Source organism: Vespa crabro, chromosome 4 (assembly GCF_910589235.1).
Source record: "Vespa crabro chromosome 4, iyVesCrab1.2, whole genome shotgun sequence".
NCBI lineage: Eukaryota > Metazoa > Arthropoda > Insecta > Hymenoptera > Vespidae > Vespa > Vespa crabro.
Window position 1 is genome coordinate 9,631,937 of NC_060958.1, and position 25,000 is coordinate 9,656,936.

A 25,000-nucleotide genomic window follows, 5' to 3' on the forward strand; every position below is an offset into this window, starting at 1 on the left:
GATCGATAAAATTGTAGCGTGATTGATTTTACCATTTTGCTTGTATAGATCGTTAAAAAAACAAAAAAAAAAAAAATAAAAAAAAAAATGAAAAAGGAAGAAGAAAAAAAGAATCAATTTGAAACATCAAGATTAAAGCTAATAAGTAATATTTTAATATTTATATCGACGGAACTTGTTTGAAACAATTAGCACGATTTGATTTCAACAAACGATTCCTTTTAATTATCCCATTGATATTGTCACGATATCGATGGACCATCAATTCCATGAGAAAAACGAAAATAGCAAAAGCATTGCCTATTGCAAGTATGTAAAAACTAAAATCAAGATGTTTAAATTTAAGAACTTTAAATTCGGTCGAGCTTATTATTTTCAATTGCATTTGTTGATGCAAAAACGCGATAGCTTGTTTTTTCCACATAGAGACCAGACCAGCTTCAACTAATCTTTGCAAATGTTTATTGAACGTTTTAAAGATCGGCCAATTTTCTCTCGCTATGAACGAAGCCACAAATTCTCTTACTTTAGATTTCGAAATGTACAGATTTGTTTCGTTTATTAATCTGTAATATATATTAAGACATTCCGATATCCATACAGAGTTGCTTGTATTTTTAACTATCTCAAAGCAATCAAAATAAGATGATTCATGAAAACGAGATTCCAACTCTTCACCGATCAAATCTTTGAAACTTATAGTCCCGTATATATCATATCCAGAATCCTATAAAAAAAAAAAAAAAGGAAAAAGAAGACAGATACATTTTTCAATTATAACGAAATATAACGCTTGAAAGTTTGAATTAATTAAATTAAAAGAAAAAAAAAAAAAAAAAAAAAGGAAAGGAAAATATATATACCTTAAGATCATCGTAAGTGTCAATGTTCGAATAGAATTGAGGCACCATTAGTAATGTATACCATTGACTTTGAAAAACGGCATTTGCGGTTAAGGAGAGTATAAATATCATACAGATATAAATTCTATAAGAATTTATTTTTGGCGGGCGCAATATGGCGACGCATACTACCAAACGTTCTACATTTAAAAAGGCTTCAAAAAATCCATCGCTTTTCGTCATGATCAGAAGAGTAATTATGCAGAATATCATCATGCCTAACATGAAGGGTTGCGCCAAAAGCATCATAAATTTTCTTAACTCCGGAACTTCGATACTTGCTTGAGACATAACGCATAAACCAGATTCATCGTGTGGATAGGTATAACTATTGAATTATTAAGTTATATAGTTGAGATTAGTTCACGACTATTATAAAAAATGGATTATTATAAAAGAAGGTATATATAATGAGAAAGAGTAATCGATTATTAAATAATTACTTTGAAACTTTTTGGATCGTCTTGTAAATAATTGAAATAATTACTTGAATAATGACAACGTAATACCTCAGATGCCACATCATGGTGAAACTTCTGGAATTCATTCCTACGTCACAAATACCATTTGCAATTTCTTGTAACAAGTCTGTCATACTTCCATATTTATCGATACCACCTAACATAAGATTCTTTACCGTTATATTCATAGTAGTGTTAAGCTTTTTAAGAATCGTTTGTACTATCAAGCTGTCATATCCTTTAAATTTATCCAATCCGGTGATATTATTCTGTATATATAAAAATGGTGGTGTATTTGTCGCGCACAATCTTACTTCGTAACCATGAAATGTATTGACTCGATTAATTTTTTTAAATTCACAAATTGTCGATTCTAAAAAGATTATAATATGATTAATAATAATATTGATTTGATGATATCAGAGAAAATAATAGAAAATAATTCTAAAGTCTTTACCATTGTCATATCTCTTTTGAAGTAAAAGCCAAGGATGTCCATTACGTCCAGATATTCTTTCGATCTCCTTCCAATTATTTGACGTTTCACCTGTATAAGGATCGTAAGAATAAAGTAGAACACCTTCGACAGGATCAACGCAGATAAAGATCGAATATAAAATATCAAATTGCCAAGCTGTCCAAAGATACGATTTAGCGTTATCACAACCACGTTTCGCTGTCTTCTTATCTATTAGAATATAATATCCGTTGTTATTAGCCCACGTAGTTTCCTTTATTCTTTTCAAGGTCAATTTAAGAATCGGTTGGGAGGAAGTAATCACGACGAATATACGAAGTCTGTAAAGAAATTTTACGAACTTCTGATACGTTTGTTTGTAAATAAAAAATGAATATTGGGCCAAAGTGAACGGATCGAAAGTCGAATTTTTTGATTCTGCCACTAGGGCTATTGTAGTTTGTTCGAAAAAATGGCGATGATTAATTAAAACGTCGGTATATTCGCCGGCGAATAGATATTTATTTTCGGTCACTGGCCTACAGGACATTAAGATGTTTAACTGAAAATTAAATTATAAATTTCATATTCTCGATGATAAAAATATATACGTATGTTAATATCGAATAATTACCGTAGCGTCGATCGTTTTTTCGTAACTTCCATTAGGGATAAAAACGTTGCCGGCAACATTCAAAAGAAAAGAATGTAATAATAAATTTGTCATATTTGAAGATAAACATAGACATATGACGATCCGACAATGAAGGAAAAACAGAGAATGTTCGATTTATGAACCAGAAATTAAGAACTTTAATGTTTGAAACAAAAAAAGATCGAGGGATCTTTTTTCATCGTCTATAACGTCACAACGTTGCCCTAGAAAATGACAATTTTTGTTAGTCACGAAAGTACTTACCACATTTTCACTTAGCTATCTAATTTATTATTGCACCCTGCTGTCTCCTGCTGTCAGAACACCTATCGTTACTTTACGATTAAACGACTTAAGTAGATCGATAGACCAAAGAAATAGTATGGCTGTTATCTTTTGTGGAGTCACCTGATGGTGATCTAGATCACCGAGATCCGTGGCATCGTGTGCTTTTATTTCATAAAAGCGCGTGCTCTTTCTTTTTCTCTTTTTTTTTCTTTTTTTGTTTATTTTTTGTTCTTTTCTTTTTCTTTTCTTTCTTTCTTTTTTTTTTGTCTCTCCTTTTTACGAACTAGATCTATCATCATCGGTGACATCCTTTATTATTTCAGGTTACGTGAACCTGTTTGTGCTGATAAAAAAGACAAAAACCGTGACAAGGTAAACTTAGAAGAAAGTGTTACTTGCTTGTTTTATATATAATATATATATATATATATATATATATATATATATATATATATATATATATATATATATATATATATTCTTTATAAAAATATTACGTTGTTTGCTTCCTCTTTTATCTTCTCTCTTTCTCTCTCTCTCTCTCTCTCTCTCTCTCTCTCTCTCTCTCTCTCTCTCTGTGTCTCTTTCTCTGTCTCTTTTTCATTTTCCTTCTTATAAACGACTTTGAGATTTATATGACTATCAAACTGAAATATTTGGTAACAGTAAAAAGAATGATAAATTAATTTATTTATTTTTCAGTTCGCGAATATTATCTCATTATTTTCTTCTGCGACGTTCGTCGTGATAAATTCCATGACCTCAGTTCTTCTTTTCCTTACTCCATTTAAATAAAGGTTAAGAGTTGATAATAGAGATTAATTCGATGTGCGAGTATTGCGAACAATCAACCAGTATAACATTTCTAATAGTATTACGTTGCGTAAGAAAAATAAATTGTCTAATAATATGACCAATTAAAAAATTAAAATTTATTACGGAACAGTTTACAAATGAATGATGAGTATTTAAATATTTTTCATTCATTATTTTTCATTCAGAAATCTTTTCAAACGTTTAAATGGCAAACCGTACACTTTCTCTCTCTTTCTCTCTCACTCACTCTCTCTCTCTCTCCCTCTCTCTCTCTCTCTCTCTCTATATATATATATATATATATATATATATATATATATATATATATATATATATATAAATAGAAATATTTTCTAACGTTTACATGGCAAACAGTTTATTTTATTTATTTTATATGCGTTGAAAGTAATCTTGAATAAAATGTGACAATTTAAAAATTTTTTTAGCTCGAAGTTAATAAACAAACGAATTTGTGACTGACCTGTTTGCAGACGGAGGAATTTTTTAAAAAACCGACGAACGCGAGTGGACGTACGGTATACAACTGACGTGACATTTAATTTACCAGACAAACGATGCCGATCAAATGGTATTTTGCTTTCAGCTACGAAATTGTAACATTATTTTCTTTTTTCTTTTCTATTTTTTTTCTTTCTTTTTTTTTCTTTTTTTTTTCTTTTTTTTTTTTATTATTTCCATCGCGTAAAAGATAAAGATCAGGTTCTAAACGCATTTACGCTCCCTTTTACGTTACTATCCATTATGATGATGAGATAATATAATAATGTAATACATTATAATGAAATAAAGAAATGCCTAACTATTAATCGTAATTGATTGTAGTTATTATTTTAGAAATTTCGGTCTTATCTCATTTTATATTATTATTATCATTATTATTAAATATTATTATATTAATTTAATAATAAACGTTGTAGATGGTAAAAAGATTCCAGAGATCGATAATTCGATTTTTTACTTCTTTAAAATAACAAGAAGACATTGTAGGTATATAAATAAAATAGAATTTCCTTAGGAAATAATGAAGTTGTGATATTTCTATTTTCGACGTTAAATATAAACAATTTAATATCAAAAATGTTTATTTTATATATATTTATATATATATATATATATATAAGAACAGGAATTCAAGACAATTTTACTAATACCGTTTTTCGGTAAATAAAAATAGGAAGAAAAAAATAAGAAAATAAAAATAGAATGAAAATAATAATAGAATAGTAATAATAATACTAATACTATAATAGTAACAGACAATTAGTAATAGTAGTATTAGTATTAGTAGTAGTAATAATAGTAACAATATAATAGTAATTGAGAATTATTAGTTGTAGTAGCAGTAATAATATAATAGTAATAAAGAAGTAGCAGCAGCAGTAGTAATAGTAATAGTAGTAGTAGTAGTAGTAGTAGTAGTAGTAGTAGTAACTGCAGCAGTACGTTGAAGAAGTGGGAGAGTTTAGTATGTTCACGTCCAGAAAAAGCTTGTCTCAAGTAAGACAGTTTAGAATCGACGGTCGATCCGAGGACCAGTCTTTCGTTCGTAATCCTCTCTAACTTAACCAGGAGCTCCTGAAATCGCATATTCTTTGAGTTCGAAACCGGTTTTCTGTATTTCTTATATGACAACGAGTAGGAAACGAGTAGACGTCAATGAAGATGACTCGTTTAAGAGTAATCGTACAGTGTTTCTCATTTATTTTTCTGATCTTTGCGAGACTCGTTAATAAAGTGAGTTCGACTAACAGGCCAAACATTATTTTTATTTTGGCCGACGATCTGGTGAGCTTAAATCGATCGAATATTTTATTTAAATATTTTTTATTTTTGTTCTCAAATTTTTTCCCCCTTCCATTCCACATACGATATATCATTGTTCATTTTCTTTATCAGGGATGGAACGACGTTGGATTTCATGGCTCAGGACAAATACCAACACCGAATATCGATGCTCTTGCATATTCTGGATTATTATTAGATAAATATTACGTAACTCCAATCTGTACGCCTTCCAGAAGTGCTTTGATGACTGGCAAATATCCAATTCATAATGGAATGCAACATGGTGTGAGTAATAATCGAATTTATTTGTAATTCGAATGATTTAATTCATTCAAGTTGTTGTTTGATATAATTTAGGTTCTTAAAGGAGCCGAACCAAGAGGACTTCCTCTTAATGAAAAAATCCTACCGGAATATCTTCAAGATCTCGGTTATAGTACACATATCATTGGTAAATGGCATTTAGGATTTTACAAGAAAGAATATACACCGACTTATCGTGGTTTTAATAGTCACGTTGGATACTGGTCGGGCCATCAAGATTACTTCGACCATACTGCTGTCGAGGAAGTAAGTAGTATAATCGTAAAGTGTGTGTATACGATTGAATTAAATCAACGGAGGAAGAATGTGTTCATTGTACTTTACACAGCCATACTGGGGTCTAGACATGAGACGTGACATGAAGGCAGCGTGGGAGTTACATGGTCAATATTCAACCGATGTCTTCACGCAGGAGGCCGTGCAACTAATCGAGAATCACAATTCTACTCAACCGTTGTTCCTATATTTAGCTCATGCTGCTGTTCATTCAGGGAATCCTTATAATCCTTTACCTGCACCTGATTTTGAAGTGGCCAGACATACCTCGATTACCGATTACAATCGTAGACGATTCGCTGGTATTCAAAGTTCTGATATATGTTTTCCATTTCGATTTTGTGAATAGATCGAATTTAAATAATTGATTAATAACTTATTCTTTTTTCTTTTTTTTTTTTTTTTTTAAGGTATGTTAACTGTACTCGATCAATCGGTAGGACATGTAGTGAAAGCACTATACGAAAAAGATTTGTTGAAGAATACTGTGATTATTTTTTCAACGGACAATGGAGGTCCAGCTGCTGGATTTAATTTGAATGCAGCTTCGAATTGGCCCTTAAGAGGCGTTAAAAATACACTTTGGGAAGGTTGTACGTTCATATTGTTTGTGATTTCATTAAATTACATTGATTGTGTTTCTAGGAGGTGTTAGAGGTGCTGGTTTATTATGGTCACCTTATTTAAATCATCCTGGTCGAATTAGCAAACAAATGATTCACATTACCGATTGGTTACCGACCATTTTATCGATCGCTGGAAGTGATACCTCCAATTTAACGAACATAGACGGCATAAATTTATGGGAAGCATTGCGCGATGACAAGGAATCACCACGTAGAACAATTTTACATAACATCGATGATATTTTTGGAGTATCCGCTATTACCGTTGGCGATTGGAAATTGATACAAGGTAATATTGTGAAAATTGAAGTTTATAGGGAAACAAATGTTTCATGAAAGTAAAATTTATTAAAGAAATAAATTCGTGTATACAAATCGTATCTCGTGTTTATACGTATATACATATATACATATAAATATATATATATATATATATATATATATATATATATATAACTTTATAAATTAAGTATAATGAAATAAGGGAAACATATACAATTTAAAATCATTGAATCATCTGTTTGGTTTATAATCTTTCGTAATTATTAGTTCGATCGTAGGTAAGGTAAAGCATCTTTTATGAAATGAAATCGTAAGAAAGATCGTTCATTTACAAGGTTCTACCTATAATGGGGCATGGGATGGATGGTATGGTCCATCTGGAAGAGAATGGGTTTATAACGTTGGTGCAGTAATTGGTGGTATGGCTGGTCGTGTGATAACCAGTTTAGGTCTTTCTTTAACGCCAGAGAAAATCCATGAACTTCGAGATAATTCGCTTATCAAATGTCCACCTAAAAATGATTCTTTACCCGCATGCAAACCTTTAGAAGCAGCATGTCTTTTCAACGTTCAACAGGATCCTTGCGAGGATAATAATCTGGCTAACGAGTTAGTAGACCTTATCAAAATAATTATTCGATAATATAATATTTATTTGTTTGATCTTAAATTGTATTGGCACGTTAAATTTTTACAGATTACCAACGATATTGAAGAAATTACAAGATGAGGTAAAAAAATTTAATGCAACGGCAATTCCTCCAGGTAATTTGCCATGGGACGAAAAAGCTGATCCAAAATTGTGGGATCACACTTGGACTAATTTCGGGGATTATATCGATACGATGACTAGTGCAGCGGCATGAAAAATAAAACTCTTTTCATTTACTTTTGTCTATTTCTTTCTTTTTAATTCCTATCTCGTTGATCATTAATGTAAGTATGATTTGTATATATTATCTTTATTTCGTTTCGTAACTTTTTTTTGAAGGTAAACTATTTTAATTGATTATAATTGACCGTGTTATAGTCGTTGATTGAATTATTCTCGATCATCGTAACTTTAACACAATTAAGAAAATATAGAAATTACATCATTAAAATATATGAAATTTTTAGTTTTCTATTTTTAATCAGAAAAATTATCAACTAATTACGAACAATAATTACGAATTTATGATAGACAAATATCACGCGTCTTTTTCATTTTATTACACATACATTTACAAGTTTTAAGATCCCAAATCATATTCGATATCTGCATTAATTCTTCTTTTTCTAAAATATACAGAGACAACTTGCAATCTCTCCTCAAGCATAATATTTCTGTTTGTTATTGCAATGATCAAGCATGTCGTCGTAATTATATTTAAAAGAAAATATTGCGATTTGATTTCGTACATTTGTCTTTTTTTGTTTTTTTTTTATTTTTTTTTTTTTTTTCTATTCTTATATACGAAATCATCAGGTATTTAATTTAGTCAATTTGTATAAATAAAAAGAAAAAGACGATAGCGTGCGCGCGCGCGCGCGCGAGAGAGAGAGAAATAGATAGAAAAAGAAAGAGATTGTAAATTGTAATTCATTTATTACTTAATATTTTATACATCTTCTCGATTTCATTTTGGAGAGTGTCAATTTCGTCGGGACACGTACAAAGTAAAAAAAATCAAGATTCATAGAGGAACGAAAAAAGCAATGTTTTTTCGTCTATGTTTCTTTCCTTTTTTATTCTTCTTTTTTTTTTTTTTTTTTTTTATTTTTCATTTAAAACGTCAGAATGGGTCCTTCTCGATGATCCAATATATCTGATAAGAGAAAAGAATGATCATGAATACATACAAATATATGTATATAAATTTTAATTAGATCGTGCCAATGTTATTTTTCCCCGATATAAAAATAATTATAGCAAGTACCTTTTGCTATGCTCCACCAGGGCAACGTGATGTAGGTGAGAAATGCATTGAGAGGCACGGATTGGGCTCTTCTGGTCTCCTTCCAAAAATGAAATGTCTGGGTGAATCCTCGCATCGTCCAAAGAGGATTATACGCGCCGTCGTCCAGTTCTGTTATCAGAGAAATACTCGTCATTCGATGCGAGCTAATGATCATCCTTCTGTTTATTATTATTATTATTTTTTTTTCTTTTTTCTTTTCTTTCTTTCTTTTTTTCCATTTTCTTTTTACGAGTGAGTTGTGTCGATGAGTCATTCGGTGATGTTTGTCGCGTATGAATGCGTGTGTACGTTTCTTTTTCTTTTTGTTTTTTTGTTTTTTTTTTTTCGTTTTTCATAACATTATTTATTTATTTTTTTTTTTGTTTTTGTTCTTTGTTTTTTTGTTTCTAATTTTTCTTTTTTTTGCGCAATTATTTCGATCGAAGGGGGAACGATTATGGGGCGGTGGGGGGGGGGGAGACAATGCGATAAGAAAGGGTCGAAATCGAATTTGTATACGAGAATTAAGGGGTATTGAGTTGAACCTATGATATATGAAATGAGACAGATAGATATAAAGAGATAAAGAAAAGAAAGAGAGAGAGAGAGAGAGAGAGAGAGAAAGAGAAAAAGATATAGAGAAAAGGGTAAGGAAGAACGATTACGTTATACGCTAAATTTAAATTTCTTTTATCACTCGTTTAATAAAATAGTAACTATAGCAACGGCATAGCGTTGCAACTACTATAGAAGGATCCCATCACCAACATCATTTCGCGTCAATCACGAGATAAGGAGACGACGCATTTGAAGTTCACGGTCTCATGGATCTACCCCAAATCTTCCTTGGTCTGTTTTATGCGTGCCACGTACGACGATGATGAGGAAGCGGAATATAAGAGAAGTGAAAAATGTATAAAGAAATAAAAAAAGAGAAAACAAAATAATAATAATAATAATAATAATAATAATAATAATAATAATAGTAATAATAATAATAATAATAATAATAATAATAATAATAATAGTAATAATAATAAGATAAAGAAGAAAAGGAGTATGATCGACCGAAAGAGAGATAGAGATAGAGATAGATATAGAAAGAGATAGAAAGAGAGAATCATGTAGATGTACCGCAGATGATATGATTGGAATAGAATGGTTATGGAGTCAGGGTCAAAAAGGTTTAGGTTAGGGGTGGAAGAAGAATTTACCCTGTGAGCCGGGGCGGCGTGGGAGCTCGCACCAGTAGTAGATGGCCGTGCCGTCGGGTGTGACGCGATGAGGAGGTAGAGGATTGCCAGCAAAGCTTCCAGAAAGGGCTCGTCTTCTACGTCTTCTTGGTAGGGTAGCACTCTGCTTGTTGTGCGGGTTAACGTTACCGCGTGCGTTCGCGTTTTTGTCTTTACCGGTCTCATCTTCCTCCTCCTGGTAATCCTCATGTCGTTGGCATCGTTGTCTCGAGGCACGTCTGTTGTCCTCGTCATTGCTCGAATCGAATTCGTTGTTCCTATTTCTGGTCGAGTAGTCCTCGTGATCGGAGCCAGCTGATCTCAAACGTCGACGACCTTGAACCCGTCGAACTCGTAAAAGCTCGTCGTCGCTGAGCCGTCGACGTTCGTCCTCGGTATCAAGGCCATTGAGTTTCTCGTGTCCAAGTTGACCGGTGCTATACGGTCGTCTCTTTTTGTTGTTATCATCTTTGTCGTAGGTCAAGGGTAACTCTTCCTTTCCATGTACCAATATCGCCCCAGAATCTAGCTTCTGTCGGACGTTGTCGTCCGTAAGTCGATCTCCGCTCGGCACGAGAATCTCGCTACCGACCTCGATGTGATGATGATGATGATGATGATTCAGCTGATGACTCTGATGATGGTGATGATGGTTCTGCAGGCCTAGCGCGATATAGCGCGGTGTTATTCAAACGGATAGAGAGAAATTAAAAGATAAATCAAGAGAGAAAGAGAGAATAAATAAAAGAAAAAGATAAATAGATAGATAGAAAGAGAGAGAGAGAGAGAGAGAGAGAGAGAGAGAGAGAGAAAGAGAATTATCGTACGACGATCGGACGTCTCGTCCGTTTCTTTTTTCTTTTTTCTTTTTTTCCTCCATTTGTCGCACGCTCAGAGTGAAATAAAAAATGAGAAAAGAAATAATAAAAAAAAAGATATAAATTAAGGTGAACAGATAGATAGATAGATAGATAGATAGATAGGCAAAAGACAGATATAGAAAGGCATCGCCGAGATTAAAACGAACGGACGAGACGCGACGATCGGATCAAACGCGAATGAACCGAACGCCCGCTCACCGTGTTGTTCGCGATAGTTGTTGGTATCTTTGCGACTCGGCGGCGAATTCTTCTCCTTATCGGAAGACTTCCGTTCGCGCGAGTTTCGTTGCTTTTGAGCAGCGCGCTGCCGTTGCTGACGAGCCGGAATCCGCAACGGTGATCTACGCCGGTGACTACGGGATCGAGAACTTCGGCGAACTCCTGGCGAGCCCCCGCACCCACCCCAGACGCATTCCTCGCCATCGGCTACAAAGCAAACAGCCACACGGCATACATCGGCGACTGGCCAAATATTAGACAACGCACACAATCAACCACGCACTCATACGCACTCAAAAAAACACAACACACACAGATATTTCTTTTTTTTTTTTTTTTGTTTTCTTCTCCACGCGTACATCCCCTTTTTTCTCGCTTCTTTTACTTTTTATTCCTTTCTTTTCTTTTTTCTTTTTTTTTATCTTTTCGTGCGTTTCCTTTTTATTTATTTATTCGCTTTTTTCTTTTTTTTTCTTTCTTTTGTATATATATATATATATATATATATATATTTTTTTTTGATATTTTATTTCCTATTGTCTTTTTACTTTTTTTATTTTTTGTTTGTTTTTCGATTGTACATTTTTCCCGTTCATCGAGCGAGATGGTGTTGGTGGTGATAGACCTTCTATTTCCTATATCTTGAATAAATCTTTAAACAAATCTCTCAGTTGGTTTTCTTGTCTTTTTCTCTTTTTTTTTTTTTTCTTTTCTTTCTTTTTATTCTATACGTTAATATAATCCATTACTTATATTTATATATTCCACGTCACGTGGAATTCAATATTGATGGTACTTTTTTAACGACTCGGTACGAGCGTTAAAAATAAAAAAGAATTACTTAGGAATTAGATCGGAAGGGAAAGATAATAAGGTAGACAGCAAAAGCAATCAAAAGTTTGCAATAAATTTGACAAGAATCTCCGAACCTTTGCGATCGACAAATTCGACGTACCTACTTTTTATAGTACTTTCGATAAATATAAGATCCCGTTTACTATCGTAGACATCGCAGAGACAGAGATTCTATGAGGACTGGCACTGGAAAGAAACATGCTTCATTCGTTTCGATTAAAATACAATTACTTTAGTTATTTAATTAATTTTCTACTAATTCCGTATACATAATAAAGGAATAACGTAAAATCATGCATGTGCATTAATTATATGGAAACGGGTATCTACGTGATTTTCGTTAAAAGAAAAAGAAAAAGAAAAAGAAAAAGAAAAAGAAAAAAAAACAAAAAAAAAAAGAAAGGAGAAAAATTCAAGAATGCAAATGCAAGAATAATAGACACGGAAAAATATTAGAGAAAAAGAGAAAGAGAAAGAGAGAGAGAGAGAGAGAGAAAGACTATTAGCATCGTTAATTACCATCTCGTACGTCGCCAGCCTCGATCTCGCTTAGGCCATTTGCCATGGAATCCAATCCTTCGTTCTCCGATCTAGCTTTCATCGCGACAGTGTCGGGTTTTGTTCTCCAACCACCACGAACAAAATTATTTAAATTCGCACTCGGATCGGAGAGTCTACGTTGATGACGATACATAAATAACTCTTCTGCATCATCCCAATCGGCATCCCATAAAGCATCGGTTGCACAATATCCTGGCTCAGAAGTTGGCGTCTCGGCTCCTGATCCCTTTGGCTTTGTAACTGCCATCTCAGCGTGTCCTTTTCCTACGAATCGTTCTACCGTTGCTCATTCCGATGCGTCGTAACGATAATTTATACGATATTAAACTTGGCTCAAAAAAAAGAAAAAAAAAAAAAAAAGAAAAACAAAAAAAAAAAAAACAACAACAAAGAAAATTAAATTCAACAAAGCTTTTCTTTTCGTTCATAATTTTTTTCTTTTCTTTCTTCTTGTTCTTCATCGTAACAAATATATAATTTAATATCACAGACAAATAATAATAAATTATATAGTTCCTTTTTTTTTTTTTTTTTTTTTTCAATTCGTTAACCATAACAATACAATACGATATTGCTATTGATAATAACAAACATACTTCTTAAATATTGGTTTTAACTATTTTTTTTTTTCTTTTTTAAACTTTTTAATTTGCCAATCGTATTAAGTTAAACGAACGAGTTGTTAATTATGTTTCTACAGGATACTCGACGCGTTAATAATAGTATGCGAAAGCGCATGTCCAAAAAAAAAAAAAAGACAATATTCCGTTTGCTCGTTTACATACCACGTGGTCCCTTCATACGAACGAATTCTATTCGTTGAGAGGTTGCCCCTGAGAAAAGGCCGAAGGTCATACGCTGCGCCATTTTTGTGCTGAGACTCGACTGAAATTTATAATTTACGTTTCATCGTCTGTAAAATATATATTCAATACCTTCGTATCATTATAACTGATTTTTCTTTCGTATGATATCATTGATTAATTACCCTAGCGTCGTAAACTTTCTTCAAGGCATCGTATCTGATCGAACCCAAAAAGATAACACCCTGGACGGCACCGTCCCTATCGGAAGCTACCAATTCAACACAAACCATTTCTCCATCTCTTACTAAAATATCACAGAAGACTTCGTCGAAATTGTCTACCATGAAACAAATATGAGGATAGGTCATTTCCTCGAGATCACCTTTAGCGTCCATTCGTCTACGGCTCGGACTTGCGTATACTTTTTGCGAATGTCTTCGTAATACCTAATACAATAAAATATAATAAGTAATAGAAATTCAAGTAGACGGAAATTAAGCGGGAAAGAAAAAAAGAAAAAAAAATTAGAGATTCGTAACTGTTCTTCTTTTTTTTTTTTTTTTTTTTTTTTTTATTCAAATCGACGTTCACACTAAAAAATCTTACTTGCAATTCCTTCGGACTTGTCCTTGTGCATATTGCTAAAGTTAGAGTGTAATCGAATTGATGCACGACTAGATTCAGGTACACGGTTTCTTCCCAATCGATATCAGGATCACCGATCGGCAGTTTCTTGCTGTCCTTGCGAAAGACATCGACCTCGGTTTCGAACTTCGGTAAATATCTCGAAGAGGTTTTAACGTGCTTCTTACGAACGAAGAAGAGCAAATCGTCACCGTCTATCGTATGTTCCGCTTGGAATAAGAAATGACGTACAAAGAGATCGGTCCAATAGGTCATACCTTGAAGTACGACGAAACCGGAGTCTAAACATAAAAGAAAAAAGAAGGAAAAGAAAAGGAAAAAAAAAATCGAAAAGCGTAAGAAAGCGTAAGTTATTTTAATTTTTTTTTAGTACGTGTATTTTTTACGCAAAATTGATTTGGAAAATTTTTGTATGTATATCTTATTTCTTTTTTTCTTTTCCTCTTTCCTTCATCTTTTTTTGTTTTTTTTTCTTTTTTTTTTTTTTTTTATTATCTAATAAGGATTTTTGTAAGATATTCAAAGAAAAAAAAAAAAAAAGAAAAAAAAAAAAAGGAAGAAAGAAAGAAAAAGAAAAAAAAGATAGAAGATAGAGAACGAACGTAAGTACAATATTTTAAGCAACGATCGATAAAAGGGATTAGCGCGTTTCTCTTTATTCACATTGTTAAAGTGCACGTGCCATGTGAACCCTTTTAAAGGGCTCTCTTCTGTTCTTCCCCTTCATGTAAAGGAATAATTGTATATGTACGAGAATATACGGAGGGAAAAGACATGAGCAGAAAATAATCATTACAATTCTATTTTATCATGCAGAAACGTGAAATATATACATATGTATTTATGTATTCTATTAAAAAAGAATAATAATAGTAATAATAATAAATAAATAAATATTCGTTATATTTCTTCTTGATAAAGATGATGAAAAGTGTAACGAAAGGAAAAGGAAAAGAAAAAAGAAAAAGAAAAAGAAAAAGAGAGAGAGAGAGAGAGAAAAAAGGACATTAAAATTCAATGAGGAAAAAAAAATAATGATTCATATTGACCAATGATTTATACACGCGAAATAGTCGCGATTATTATAATTGCAGATTAGCCGGCAGATAGCGTGCATTTATCCAATAAATACAAAAGACAAGATACGTGATACAAAGTCATAGTTGTATCTATCAAACATCTTTTATATATAGCCTCGATTCTGATAAGATTAAAATCAATCTATATATGTATATATATATAAAAAAAAAAAAAACCGACTCGGTCGTAATGGATTAATAAATGTTTACCAGGAAATTCGTAATTAATCGTGAAAATACTTAGAAAAATTAATCGACGAATAATTTTGACTTCGACCTTTTTTTTTCTTTCTTTTCTTTTCTTTTTTTTTTTTTTTTTTGCATTTGCCTAGTTATGAAATTAAATAATAATGATATTGAGAAAAATAATGGCAAACGTTTGATGAACAAATAAGAGTATTATCGAGTATGTCAATTTAGAAAGAAAGAAAGATATATATATATATATATATATATATATATATATATATATATATACATATAAACATACATTTATAATATGCTTAACATACATATGTGTATATATTTATATATGTGTATATGTGTGTGTATATGTACATATACATATACACATATATATACATAGATATACATACATATATATATATATATGTATATATAGATAATATACTAACCGTCTTTGAGCATTTGCCGGAGCTCCTTTGTCCTTTGGAAATTGATTTCCTCGAGGAGCTGCTCGAGCATAGTCGGCGGTCTGGCCAGGCCGGATGACGAGCTGCCCGCCAAACTCGCCATGGCCTTTTACGTTTTCCTTCTCCTTGTATTTTGTCGTCGTCGTCGTTTCTTCTTCTTCTTCTTCTTCTTCTTCTTCTTTTGTTTCTTTCTAATCTTTATTTTCTCACTAGCCGTATTAACTATCTTCGTTGTCGTTGATCGCCGTTATACGATTCTTTTCACCACGTTAATTTTCCCCTTCTATCACCTGTCAACAACGATGACTCTTTGCGCTGACTCCCTTCTCTATCCTTCTCTCTCTCAATCTCTCTCCCTCTCTCTCTCTCTCTCTTTCTCTATATTCTCATGTATCTTTGCCTAGAGAAAACAGACGATGTGATAGGTCGAGCATCAATCGTTCGACCAATCGTAGCGTTTCTTTTCCTTTCGTCGAATTGATACACTAGACAAAGAACATATCGACTTCTTTTAATTTGTCATAAAAAATATGTTGACATTTCTCTCTCTCTCTCTCTCTCTCTCTCTCTCTTTCTTTCTCTCTCTGTCTCTCTCTTTTTTTCTTTCTTTCTCTTTCTCTCCCTCTCTCTCTCTCTCTCTCTTTTTTTTTCTCTTATTTTAATAACGCACAATCAATTTGACAATATATGTGTATTTTTTTTCCCTTATATTTTACACGATAATTCGTCGAAAACATGTCACTATCTTTTTTATAGAAATATCTGAAAAATTATAAAGAACGATCGTAAAGGAAGCGCGATGCAACTTCTACGTTGAGTGAGAATTTGATGAGCGATGTACTTCGGCCGACACTCGAACGCGCCGGTCGTCGATAATCTTGCGCCTGCGTTACGTTGCTCTCGTTCGTACGTGGCGCGAAATTTTAAACGTGACACCAAGCATTACTACCGATAAAAATTATCGTAGTTTTAATTGAATTTATATCGTTAATATCTATACGTTTAATATATTATATTTGTGAGAATATTTTTCATAATAATATAGAAATGTTTTTCCTTTATGATTTCTTTTTCTTTATTTCTACATTTCATTTTTTCCCAATTGTGAAATTTCACACAATGATTTTTCTTCCTTATCGCATATACATTCAGTATGATTTATTAATCATACTAAATCGATAAATTATCGATCAATGAATATGATAACATTTATTAAGATCTATCGAGAATAATCCAATTAATTTTTTGAATTTTATAATATTCAACTAAAGCATGATTTTAAAAGACAATTTATTAAAACATACTCGTGGATATGATATATCACATAAAATTTCGTATTATCATCCGTCATGATTCCGTTTCGGTCAAGATATCGCGACCTAAAATTGACCCTAAAGATAATTAGTTTAGATCGTACCATAAGAAAAATCTCTTATTTATACGTATAGTTATAATCCAATGTAATCGATAAATTTCAGATTTTCTATCTCAAATCGATATAATTTTTTCATTAATTTTATTTCCATTTTTTTTTTTTTTTTTTCCTATTCGAACAGATAATATCTTATTAATATTTCATAAGGATAAGAAGTATAAAATTTTTATTAGATATCTATTATACGTAAAAATAATAATAATAAGCGTAATTTTTCTTTCACAATCAATACATACCGTCGTCGATCATTTTTACTTTCATCGTATCGTAATTACGTTAATCGTAATTAAATATTCGGAATAAAAAAAAAAAAAAAAAAAAAAAAAAAAAGAGAGAGAGAAAAAAAAGAAAAAGAAAAAATAAAACGAAATTATTAACAATCTTGTTGATGATTTTCGAACGCGATGAAGTATCGGAAGACGGTGATTTTTTAAACCGAGAGCGCTGACTTTCCAGATCTGCGATAGCCCTGTATCCAGTTAGAGTCATTCCGTTTAGTCGTGAACCATCCTTCTCTCGTTTCACTTAAACGAACTCGTCTGGTAGTGTACTCGTCGCGAGTTCAGTCTGAAAGGTACGTACATACGCGTATATAGTATGTCTCTTACAAGAAATCATAGCTGCGATCGATCAGTGAGTCTCTCGTTTCGCAATGGCGTAGGATTTACGAAAATTCATATCATTTTCGATTATTATAAATTATTAGACATTAGAAATTAGTCCGACAATATTTTTAACAGCTTTCTATTTGCGTTTGTCGGCTAGAAGGTGATAATAATAATAATAATAATAATAATAATAATAATAATAATAATAATAATAATAATAAAAAACAAAAAAAAACGAGAAAAAGAAAAAACAAAAAAAAAAGAAAAGAAAAAAAAGAAAAAACAAGAGGAATAAAAGAAAATCAATGAAATAAACGAACAAATCAATGAAATAAAGAAAATTCGAGCGTGGCTACTTACGTGCTTTTTCTTTCTTTTACCTTTTCTTCTTGCCAAAAAGAAAAAAAAAAAAAAAAAAAAAAAAAAAAAAAAGAAAAACTTTCGACCAACATTGTTTCGAGTTTCCACGCCAACCTGAGATACATAACTACTTGCGTAATAGTTTTGGTCACAGACCGTTACCCGTTTTAAATTCGGCCGGGGGCAAAACACCCCGAAGCTATAGAAGTGTTAAACTCGTGAAAGGACGAGTACCATAAAAGAACTCGCGTTTCTAAAGATACCGTTGATTCGAGCACGACACCGTTGATACCATCTACGTCTACAAACTTTGTCAGAGAACTATTGTCTTTAAGTAAGTTGTTTGTCCTCGATGCTTTTTTACCTTAAAAGAAAAACGATATATCGATTACGATTTTTTCTTCTTCCTTTTTTTTTTTTTTTTTTTTTTTTTTTTTTATATGACATGGAATTACTACAATCACATTTCTCATAATTCGTGATAATCAACGTTATATTATATTTGAACGACGGGTAGGTATTCTCACGATTTCGTGAAATTCAAAGAATTTTCATTTTCACGAGATGGAAAAGCGATCGAAGTGGGACCGAAGAAGAAGAGAAGAAAAAGAAGAAGAAAGCGAACTTCAATTTCGCTTTAGAACAACAATTTCGATTACTTACAAAAGCGTAAATATAAAAAGTCGAGGAAACGAGGGTGAGATAACGAGATAACGCTTATACGTTCTTATTTTTATGGATATAATTAACTAGATATGTCACGCTTCGGTCGTGTTAGCGCAATTGAGAGAAGGGGAGAGACACATAGCTGTCTAAAGTTTTCCCCGTGGATCGTGAAAAATAAAATATAATTAGAAAAATAGAAAAAAATCTAGATAACATAGAAATTATTATGTGCAAATATGGACGAACGCATAGCTAACATTTGGAATATCGATATTTTCTAAACTATTATCATTTTTAATAAATATAATTAGAAATAAAGTTAGAAAAAGAATATCTTTCGTTTGTAAACGATTAATGTAATAGCCAATTATTATTATTTTTTTTTTTTTTTATCGTTATATCTTAATAAATTAATTAATTTACACGGTGAATATAATTTTTATTATGAATTCTTCGTTAATTCGTGAGATCACTAAAGCGTAAAACGTAAAGAGCATTCATGATGAATCACGAGTGAAATACTGCAATTTCCGGATCACGATATCATGTCTTATCTCTTTTTCTTTCTCTTCTTACTCTCTTTTTCTATCTTCCCCATTCTATGTATCTGAAACTCTCTTTCTCTCTCTCTCTCTTTCTCTCTCTTCGTTTGTATTTCGCTTTACAGCGTTCTAGAAACCAACACCTACGTTTGAGCCGATCTCAAAAGTCTCTCTCTGTCAAGACTGATTCTTGGAATCCCGACCTAGTTCCCATATGCACACATAATCGAATGAATCGAGTCGTAAAGCATCTTATTATGAGCTACGAAATGAAAAAGACACTCGCCTCCGTTCATCGTAAAATTCTTCCGCGAGTTCTTGCCCTCGAATACGATAACATACACACACACACACATACACATGCACACAGGCATACATACACACACGCACTCCTACACACTCCTACATAAACGTAGATATATAGGATATGTATATAAAAGATATGCTCAAGTATAAACTTTATTCCAAGATAAATTGAAATTTTCAGTTGACCTCGAGTCAGCAAGAAGATACGAAAATGTTATTCTTAATATTGATGGCGTGTTTCGTTGCCACAACACTGGCAGGATGTCCAATGAGACCATCAGCGGGACAAACTTCCGCTGGAAGAACACCCGGAGATGGCGGATACAGAATACTTATCAGTGGGACTTCTGATAAGTATATCCCAGATGCCGTTTATACCATTAGTCTACAAGGTATAAGATATGTTCTATCATTCTTTTATTTATTTGCTTTTTTCTTTCTTTCTGTCTTTCTTTTTTTTTTTTCTTTTCTCTATCTCTCTCTCTCTCTCTCTCTCTGTCTCTTTGATAAAAAAAAAAAAAAAAAAAAAAAAAATAATTTCTCAATAAAGAAACGTTCTCGTTTTGTCATTATTTATTTCAGGATCAAGAACACACGAACGCCTTCAACAATTCACGCGTTTCACACTTTCCGTACATTCACAGCACGCACCGAACAATCCAACCATTCGCGTTGGTTACTTTCAATTATTCCCAGATTCTTTGACTACCTTCAATGAGGATTGCATTAACACTATTTCCGAAGCTACGGATTATCCAAAATCCGAGGTTATTAAGATTTAATTTTATGTTTTTCATATGAAACCTATTTTTTTTTCTTCTTTTTCTTTTTTTTATTTTTTTTTCTAAGCTGAAGAAGATCAGAAGGATAGAACGTTAAACTTATATTGGCTTCTAGCCAATCGTTCTCCAGTTTTGTTTTTTTTTTCTTTTCTTTTTTTTTTTTTCTTTCTTTCTTTCTTTCCTTCTCTAGAGTAAGACAATTAAACTTTTTGTATCTTGGAACAGATCCAAGTTATGTGGAAAGCACCACCTACTGGATCAGGCTGTGTTGTCTTTACTTCTATGATCTTGGAGAATAACGTCAGATGGTACGCCGAGGATGAAGGTCTGACAAAGACCTTCTGCGAGATGAATCCGACGGAAGTCGAACAATTAAGTGAGGATAAATGTTGTGCTTGCGACGAAGCTAAATATTCGGTGAGTTAATAAAATTACATACGGAGTAACGTTTTCGATTTCATTTTTGATTTGGATAAAATAAATTAAATATTTTTTATTGACCAAATAAACGTTACATGTCTTTGTTAATGCAAATATATTTTTACTTTATAAATATATAATTATAATGATATAAATTATAAATAAATGTATATGTATATATATATATATATATATTTATTTATTTATTTATATTCGAAGCTGACCTTTGAAGGCATCTGGTCCAACAAGACACATCCTAAAGATTATCCATTTTCGGCATGGTTGACGCACTTCAGTGATTTAATTGGGGCATCCCATGAACCAGAATTTTCTTTCTGGGGCAGAGATCATATCGCTACAGATGGTTTTAGGCAACTCGCCGAATGGGGATCAGCCTCTGGTGTAGAAGCTGAACTCAGAGCTCAAGCAACCAAATTGAGAACTCTTATCAAGGCCGCTGGTCTTTGGCATCCTAATGTAAATACTAACACCAGTGCGAATTTTAGGCAAGCGTATTATTATTATATTGCGATATATTTTATTCGTACATTTTATCGAGTTATAGTTATTGAAAATTCTTTGTTTTCTTTTTTTTTTTTTCTTTTTTTTTTATTTATTATTACCAGGGTAGACAGGAAACATCCTCTTCTCTCGATAGCTTCTATGTTCGGTCCATCGCCTGATTGGGTGGTGGGTGTTAGTAAATTAAATCTTTGCCAAAAAGATTGTACTTGGGCAAAGAGTATGATCATTGATCTTTATCCTTGGGATGCTGGCACGGATAATGGTATCACTTACATGTCACCAAATTCAGAAACGAATCCAAGAGAAAAGATGAAACCTATCACGACTTCCTATCCAGAAGATCCTAGATCACCGTTCTACGATCCAACCGGTAGACCTATGCTTCCATTAGCTAGATTATATCTCGATAGAGAAAAAATCATTCAGCGTGGTTGCGACGAGGAAATACTTCAGCGACAAGTACAAGAATTAGAGGTCGCTGAGAACACCGAGGACACTTCAAAACGTACAATGATATTGTCATTTGTTTATTTTCAATAGCGATTAATTTTCCATCGTAATAATAATAATTATTTATTTTTCTTTTTTTACAAAGCCGAATGTCAAACGACGAATTATTCGCCATGGTCTTCCTGTTCCGTAAGCTGTGGCAAAGGATTGAGAATGCGTACGAGAGAATACAGAATGCCAGAAAAGGCAAGGATGTTTAACTGCAACAGACAACTCGTTTTCAAGGAAATGTGTGTTGCCGATATACCAGAATGTCCGTAAGTTTATTCTCTTTAAGAAATCTTTTCTAATAAGATAAGATTCACCTAATCATTAATTTACAATCACTTCCCTATAATTTTATATCTCGTAGAGGCGAAGAATATGAAGATAATGATACCTTGTTGGTACCAAATAATACTATCTGCGAGACTACAGATTGGAGCGAATGGTCAGAATGCTCGTCGACATGTGGCATTGGCCTCAAAATGAAAACCAGACGGTTCAAGAATCAAATAGGTCGTAAGAGTTGCTCTCTCGTTTCTTTGGTAGAAAAGACAAAATGTATGGAACCTCCGTGTCTTGTTACGGAAATTATCGATCCTATTTGCAAAGTTTGTATTTTTTATTTTTTAAATTATTCATAATATTTTATTACGTACGATCGTTCTTATAGGTTACAGAATGGTCAGATTGGTCACCATGCAGTGCTTCATGCGGGAAAGGTGTTAAATTAAGAACGAGATTATTATTAGTGGATCCAACGATGCAAGAAAAATGTTCTTCGCGTGTCGAGTTGCTTCAACAAAGACATTGTCTTATACAATCTGATTGTACCTTTGATATGGCTACGGCAAAAGGTAAAGAAATGATGATATAAAGAAAAGAATGAACTTTAATAATAATGTAAGGAACGTAATTATATGATAATTTCCAAGTGGTCTGTATGGAGGAGGTTGACGTTGGTCCTTGTAGAGGATATTTCCAAAGATGGGCATTTGATCCTCGCAAATTAATGTGTGTTCCTTTCGGTTATGGCGGTTGCCGAGGTAATAGGAATAATTTTCTCACCCCCGAAGAATGCAATCTCACTTGCAATATCGTAAGTAAATCTTTTTGTAATCAAATTTAAGATTACTAATGAAAATATATATATATATATATATATATATATATATATATATATATATATATATATGACGGAGTAATCAATGAGCTCGATCTTAATTTAGGTACGATCTATCCTAACTGGCGAAAATCCAATTCAACCTTCGGCACAAATTCAAATACCTGCCAATTCAACGAATTTGACACCTGTCGATTGTGAGGTTTCCAATTGGTCACCTTGGTCACAGTGCAGTGTCACTTGTGGTACAGGACGGGTCGTTAGTTATCGTACTATCAAGGTATAGTAATATAGTATCGGATAATTAAAAAAAAAAAAAAAAAAAAAACATTGCCCTCTATTTTCTTTTATCTTTAACAGAACGAGCCTCAAAATGGTGGTCGTCCTTGTCCGAAAAAATTGCAACGACGTTCTAAATGTCAATTGGCACCTTGCAATTAAACGAGTTTTCTTTTTTTTTTTCTTTTCTTTTTCAGGGTGTATTTGAAGTTAACATTTTTAACCATGGAAATTTTACGCTTCCAAGGTTTAAATTACAATATTTGTTTTTTTTTTTTTTTTTTTTTTTTCTTTACAAATGTGAGTATACTCAACGAAAAGAAAAAAAGATGGACCTGTCTTTTTGTCTTTATTCTTTTTTTTATTTTTTTTTTTTTTTTTATTTTTGACAACATGACAGGTATATAACAGTCGGATGTATCAGAATAAACGATATTTTATTAGTGGTCGTATTCGTACTGTTTGATCCTTTTACTTTTCATTCGAAGTTCATTCGGAAATGCAACGATACATTTTCTGATTTATATATTGTTCACATCGGATATTAAATCCTTCCATTTTGTTATTAAAATATTTATAGAATGAATTAAAACGAAAATGTATGTATTTATCGTACGATAAAATCTTAATTATGTTTACGTATTATACTCGTAAACGAACGCGTCTATTATTAAATTTCACAATTACAAACATTAACATGATTTTTAATTGAATAAAAATAATAAACGTAAAATATATTATTAAGTTGAAAAACAAAAATGAAGAATTGATGTTATAAAAATAATCATGTTTCTCGAATATGAATATTAATTAGTATTTCCGAGAGATAACTTCGAAAATCCTTTTATTTTTCTTTCTTAATCTGATGAGACGCCTTTTAGGACATTGAATCGATACTTCGATATGGTGAATTTCCATTTATGTAAAAGCAATAATAAATAACGTGAATTATATAAAATATGCACGAAGCAGATAAATCTTAAACCTATTCGATAATCGTTAATTTAGTATTTCTAAAATTGCATTTATCATGAATTACGGGAATATTTTCATAATTATTTATGTACATTCTATAAAATGTAAAATTTCAATTTACGCTTTTAAAAAGACGCCCCATCAATGTACCGTCCTATCGATAATAATAATAATGATCATTACAAAATCGGACTATCCATTTCGCTGGACTAATTTCTGAAAATGATTTCTTTGAATTCTGTCCATGTATATATCTCCTGTATTCCCTAAGTAAATCTAATAAAACGTTGGTTCCATTTTTATAACTTTTTGTTTTTTCTTTTTTGCTTATTATTTACGATCGCAACAAAGTGCTTTAGTTTTTCTGCTTATAGCCTTTCGAACTAACAATGTTCATTATAGTTTTTGCCATGTCGAATATCTACGTTCCACATTTACGATAATAATCTCATATATATATATATATGAAATTATATAATACATTTAGATGATATAACTCTATTTTTAGATCTGTCCAGACCAAAAAGTTAGTGAAAATAGAAATAAAAAAGAAAATAATAATAAGAAAAAAATAAACAAAATATAAGATTTTGTTTTTAACGTCAATTCTCTTTTTGTCACATTAGCAAATTGCACTTCCCTTTGTGGTCATGACAGTTCTAATTAATTATTAATACTTATCATATTTATATAAATACACGTAATATCTAATGTATGGTAAGA

At 32.1% G+C, this 25,000-nt stretch overlaps 4 protein-coding genes across 9 annotated transcripts in view; 2 read left to right on the top strand and 2 right to left on the bottom strand.

Moving 5' to 3' along the window:
• The window catches only part of LOC124423642, a 7,447-nt gene extending 2,846 nt beyond the window's left edge, over positions 1 to 4,601 (bottom strand). Inside the window, exons 1-6 of one of the 2 annotated variants that reach the window (XM_046961606.1) lie at positions 4,061 to 4,601; positions 2,455 to 2,699; positions 1,821 to 2,382; positions 1,412 to 1,736; positions 864 to 1,230; positions 1 to 727 (exon numbers count right to left, since the gene is read on the bottom strand). The exon at positions 1 to 727 is cut by the window's left edge and continues 2,846 nt beyond it. In XM_046961606.1, coding sequence (XP_046817562.1) covers positions 161 to 727; positions 864 to 1,230; positions 1,412 to 1,736; positions 1,821 to 2,382; positions 2,455 to 2,547 — 1,914 coding nt within the window. In that variant the 5' untranslated portion in view covers positions 2,548 to 2,699; positions 4,061 to 4,601 and the 3' untranslated portion in view covers positions 1 to 160. Of the gene's footprint in view, positions 728 to 863; positions 1,231 to 1,411; positions 1,737 to 1,820; positions 2,383 to 2,454; positions 3,127 to 4,060 lie in introns of those variants that run through there. The other variant, XM_046961605.1, reaches the window with a different exon arrangement.
• A 414-nt stretch (positions 4,602 to 5,015) lies between these two features.
• LOC124423499 (arylsulfatase J) lies at positions 5,016 to 7,781 on the top strand. Its single transcript, XM_046961269.1, has 8 exons — positions 5,016 to 5,385; positions 5,497 to 5,670; positions 5,743 to 5,955; positions 6,038 to 6,287; positions 6,396 to 6,575; positions 6,631 to 6,900; positions 7,229 to 7,502; positions 7,591 to 7,781. The coding sequence occupies exons 1-8, from the start codon at positions 5,257 to 5,259 to the stop codon at positions 7,757 to 7,759; spliced, it is 1,659 nt and encodes a 552-aa protein (XP_046817225.1). The 5' UTR covers positions 5,016 to 5,256; the 3' UTR covers positions 7,760 to 7,781.
• A 683-nt stretch (positions 7,782 to 8,464) lies between these two features.
• Positions 8,465 to 16,604, bottom strand: LOC124423498 (uncharacterized protein KIAA0930 homolog). Of its 4 annotated transcripts, XM_046961265.1 has the most exons (9): positions 15,747 to 16,604; positions 13,994 to 14,313; positions 13,570 to 13,833; positions 13,367 to 13,466; positions 12,540 to 12,845; positions 11,145 to 11,372; positions 10,048 to 10,728; positions 8,813 to 8,962; positions 8,465 to 8,701 (listed from the first exon to the last, which is right to left on the bottom strand). In XM_046961265.1, the coding sequence occupies exons 1-9, from the start codon at positions 15,865 to 15,867 to the stop codon at positions 8,661 to 8,663; spliced, it is 2,211 nt and encodes a 736-aa protein (XP_046817221.1). In that variant the 5' UTR covers positions 15,868 to 16,604; the 3' UTR covers positions 8,465 to 8,660. The 4 variants fall into 4 exon arrangements, with proteins under 4 accessions (XP_046817221.1, XP_046817222.1, XP_046817223.1 ...); XM_046961266.1 differs by lacking the exon at positions 11,145 to 11,372; XM_046961267.1 differs by lacking the exons at positions 10,048 to 10,728; positions 11,145 to 11,372 and having other exon boundaries at positions 15,747 to 16,602.
• Positions 16,605 to 17,625: 1,021 nt separating this feature from the next.
• Positions 17,626 to 23,754, top strand: LOC124423575 (spondin-1). 2 transcript variants are annotated; one of them, XM_046961450.1, is made up of 12 exons: positions 17,626 to 17,773; positions 19,863 to 20,073; positions 20,264 to 20,448; positions 20,689 to 20,880; positions 21,103 to 21,389; positions 21,510 to 21,913; positions 22,004 to 22,175; positions 22,271 to 22,511; positions 22,574 to 22,757; positions 22,836 to 22,999; positions 23,130 to 23,303; positions 23,384 to 23,754. In XM_046961450.1, exons 2-12 carry the CDS (start codon positions 19,893 to 19,895, stop codon positions 23,462 to 23,464), a joined length of 2,265 nt encoding a protein of 754 aa, XP_046817406.1. In that variant the 5' UTR covers positions 17,626 to 17,773; positions 19,863 to 19,892; the 3' UTR covers positions 23,465 to 23,754. The 2 variants fall into 2 exon arrangements, with proteins under 2 accessions (XP_046817406.1, XP_046817407.1); XM_046961451.1 differs by lacking the exon at positions 17,626 to 17,773 and adding an exon at positions 18,253 to 18,501.
• The last annotated feature ends 1,246 nt before the right edge of the window (positions 23,755 to 25,000 follow it).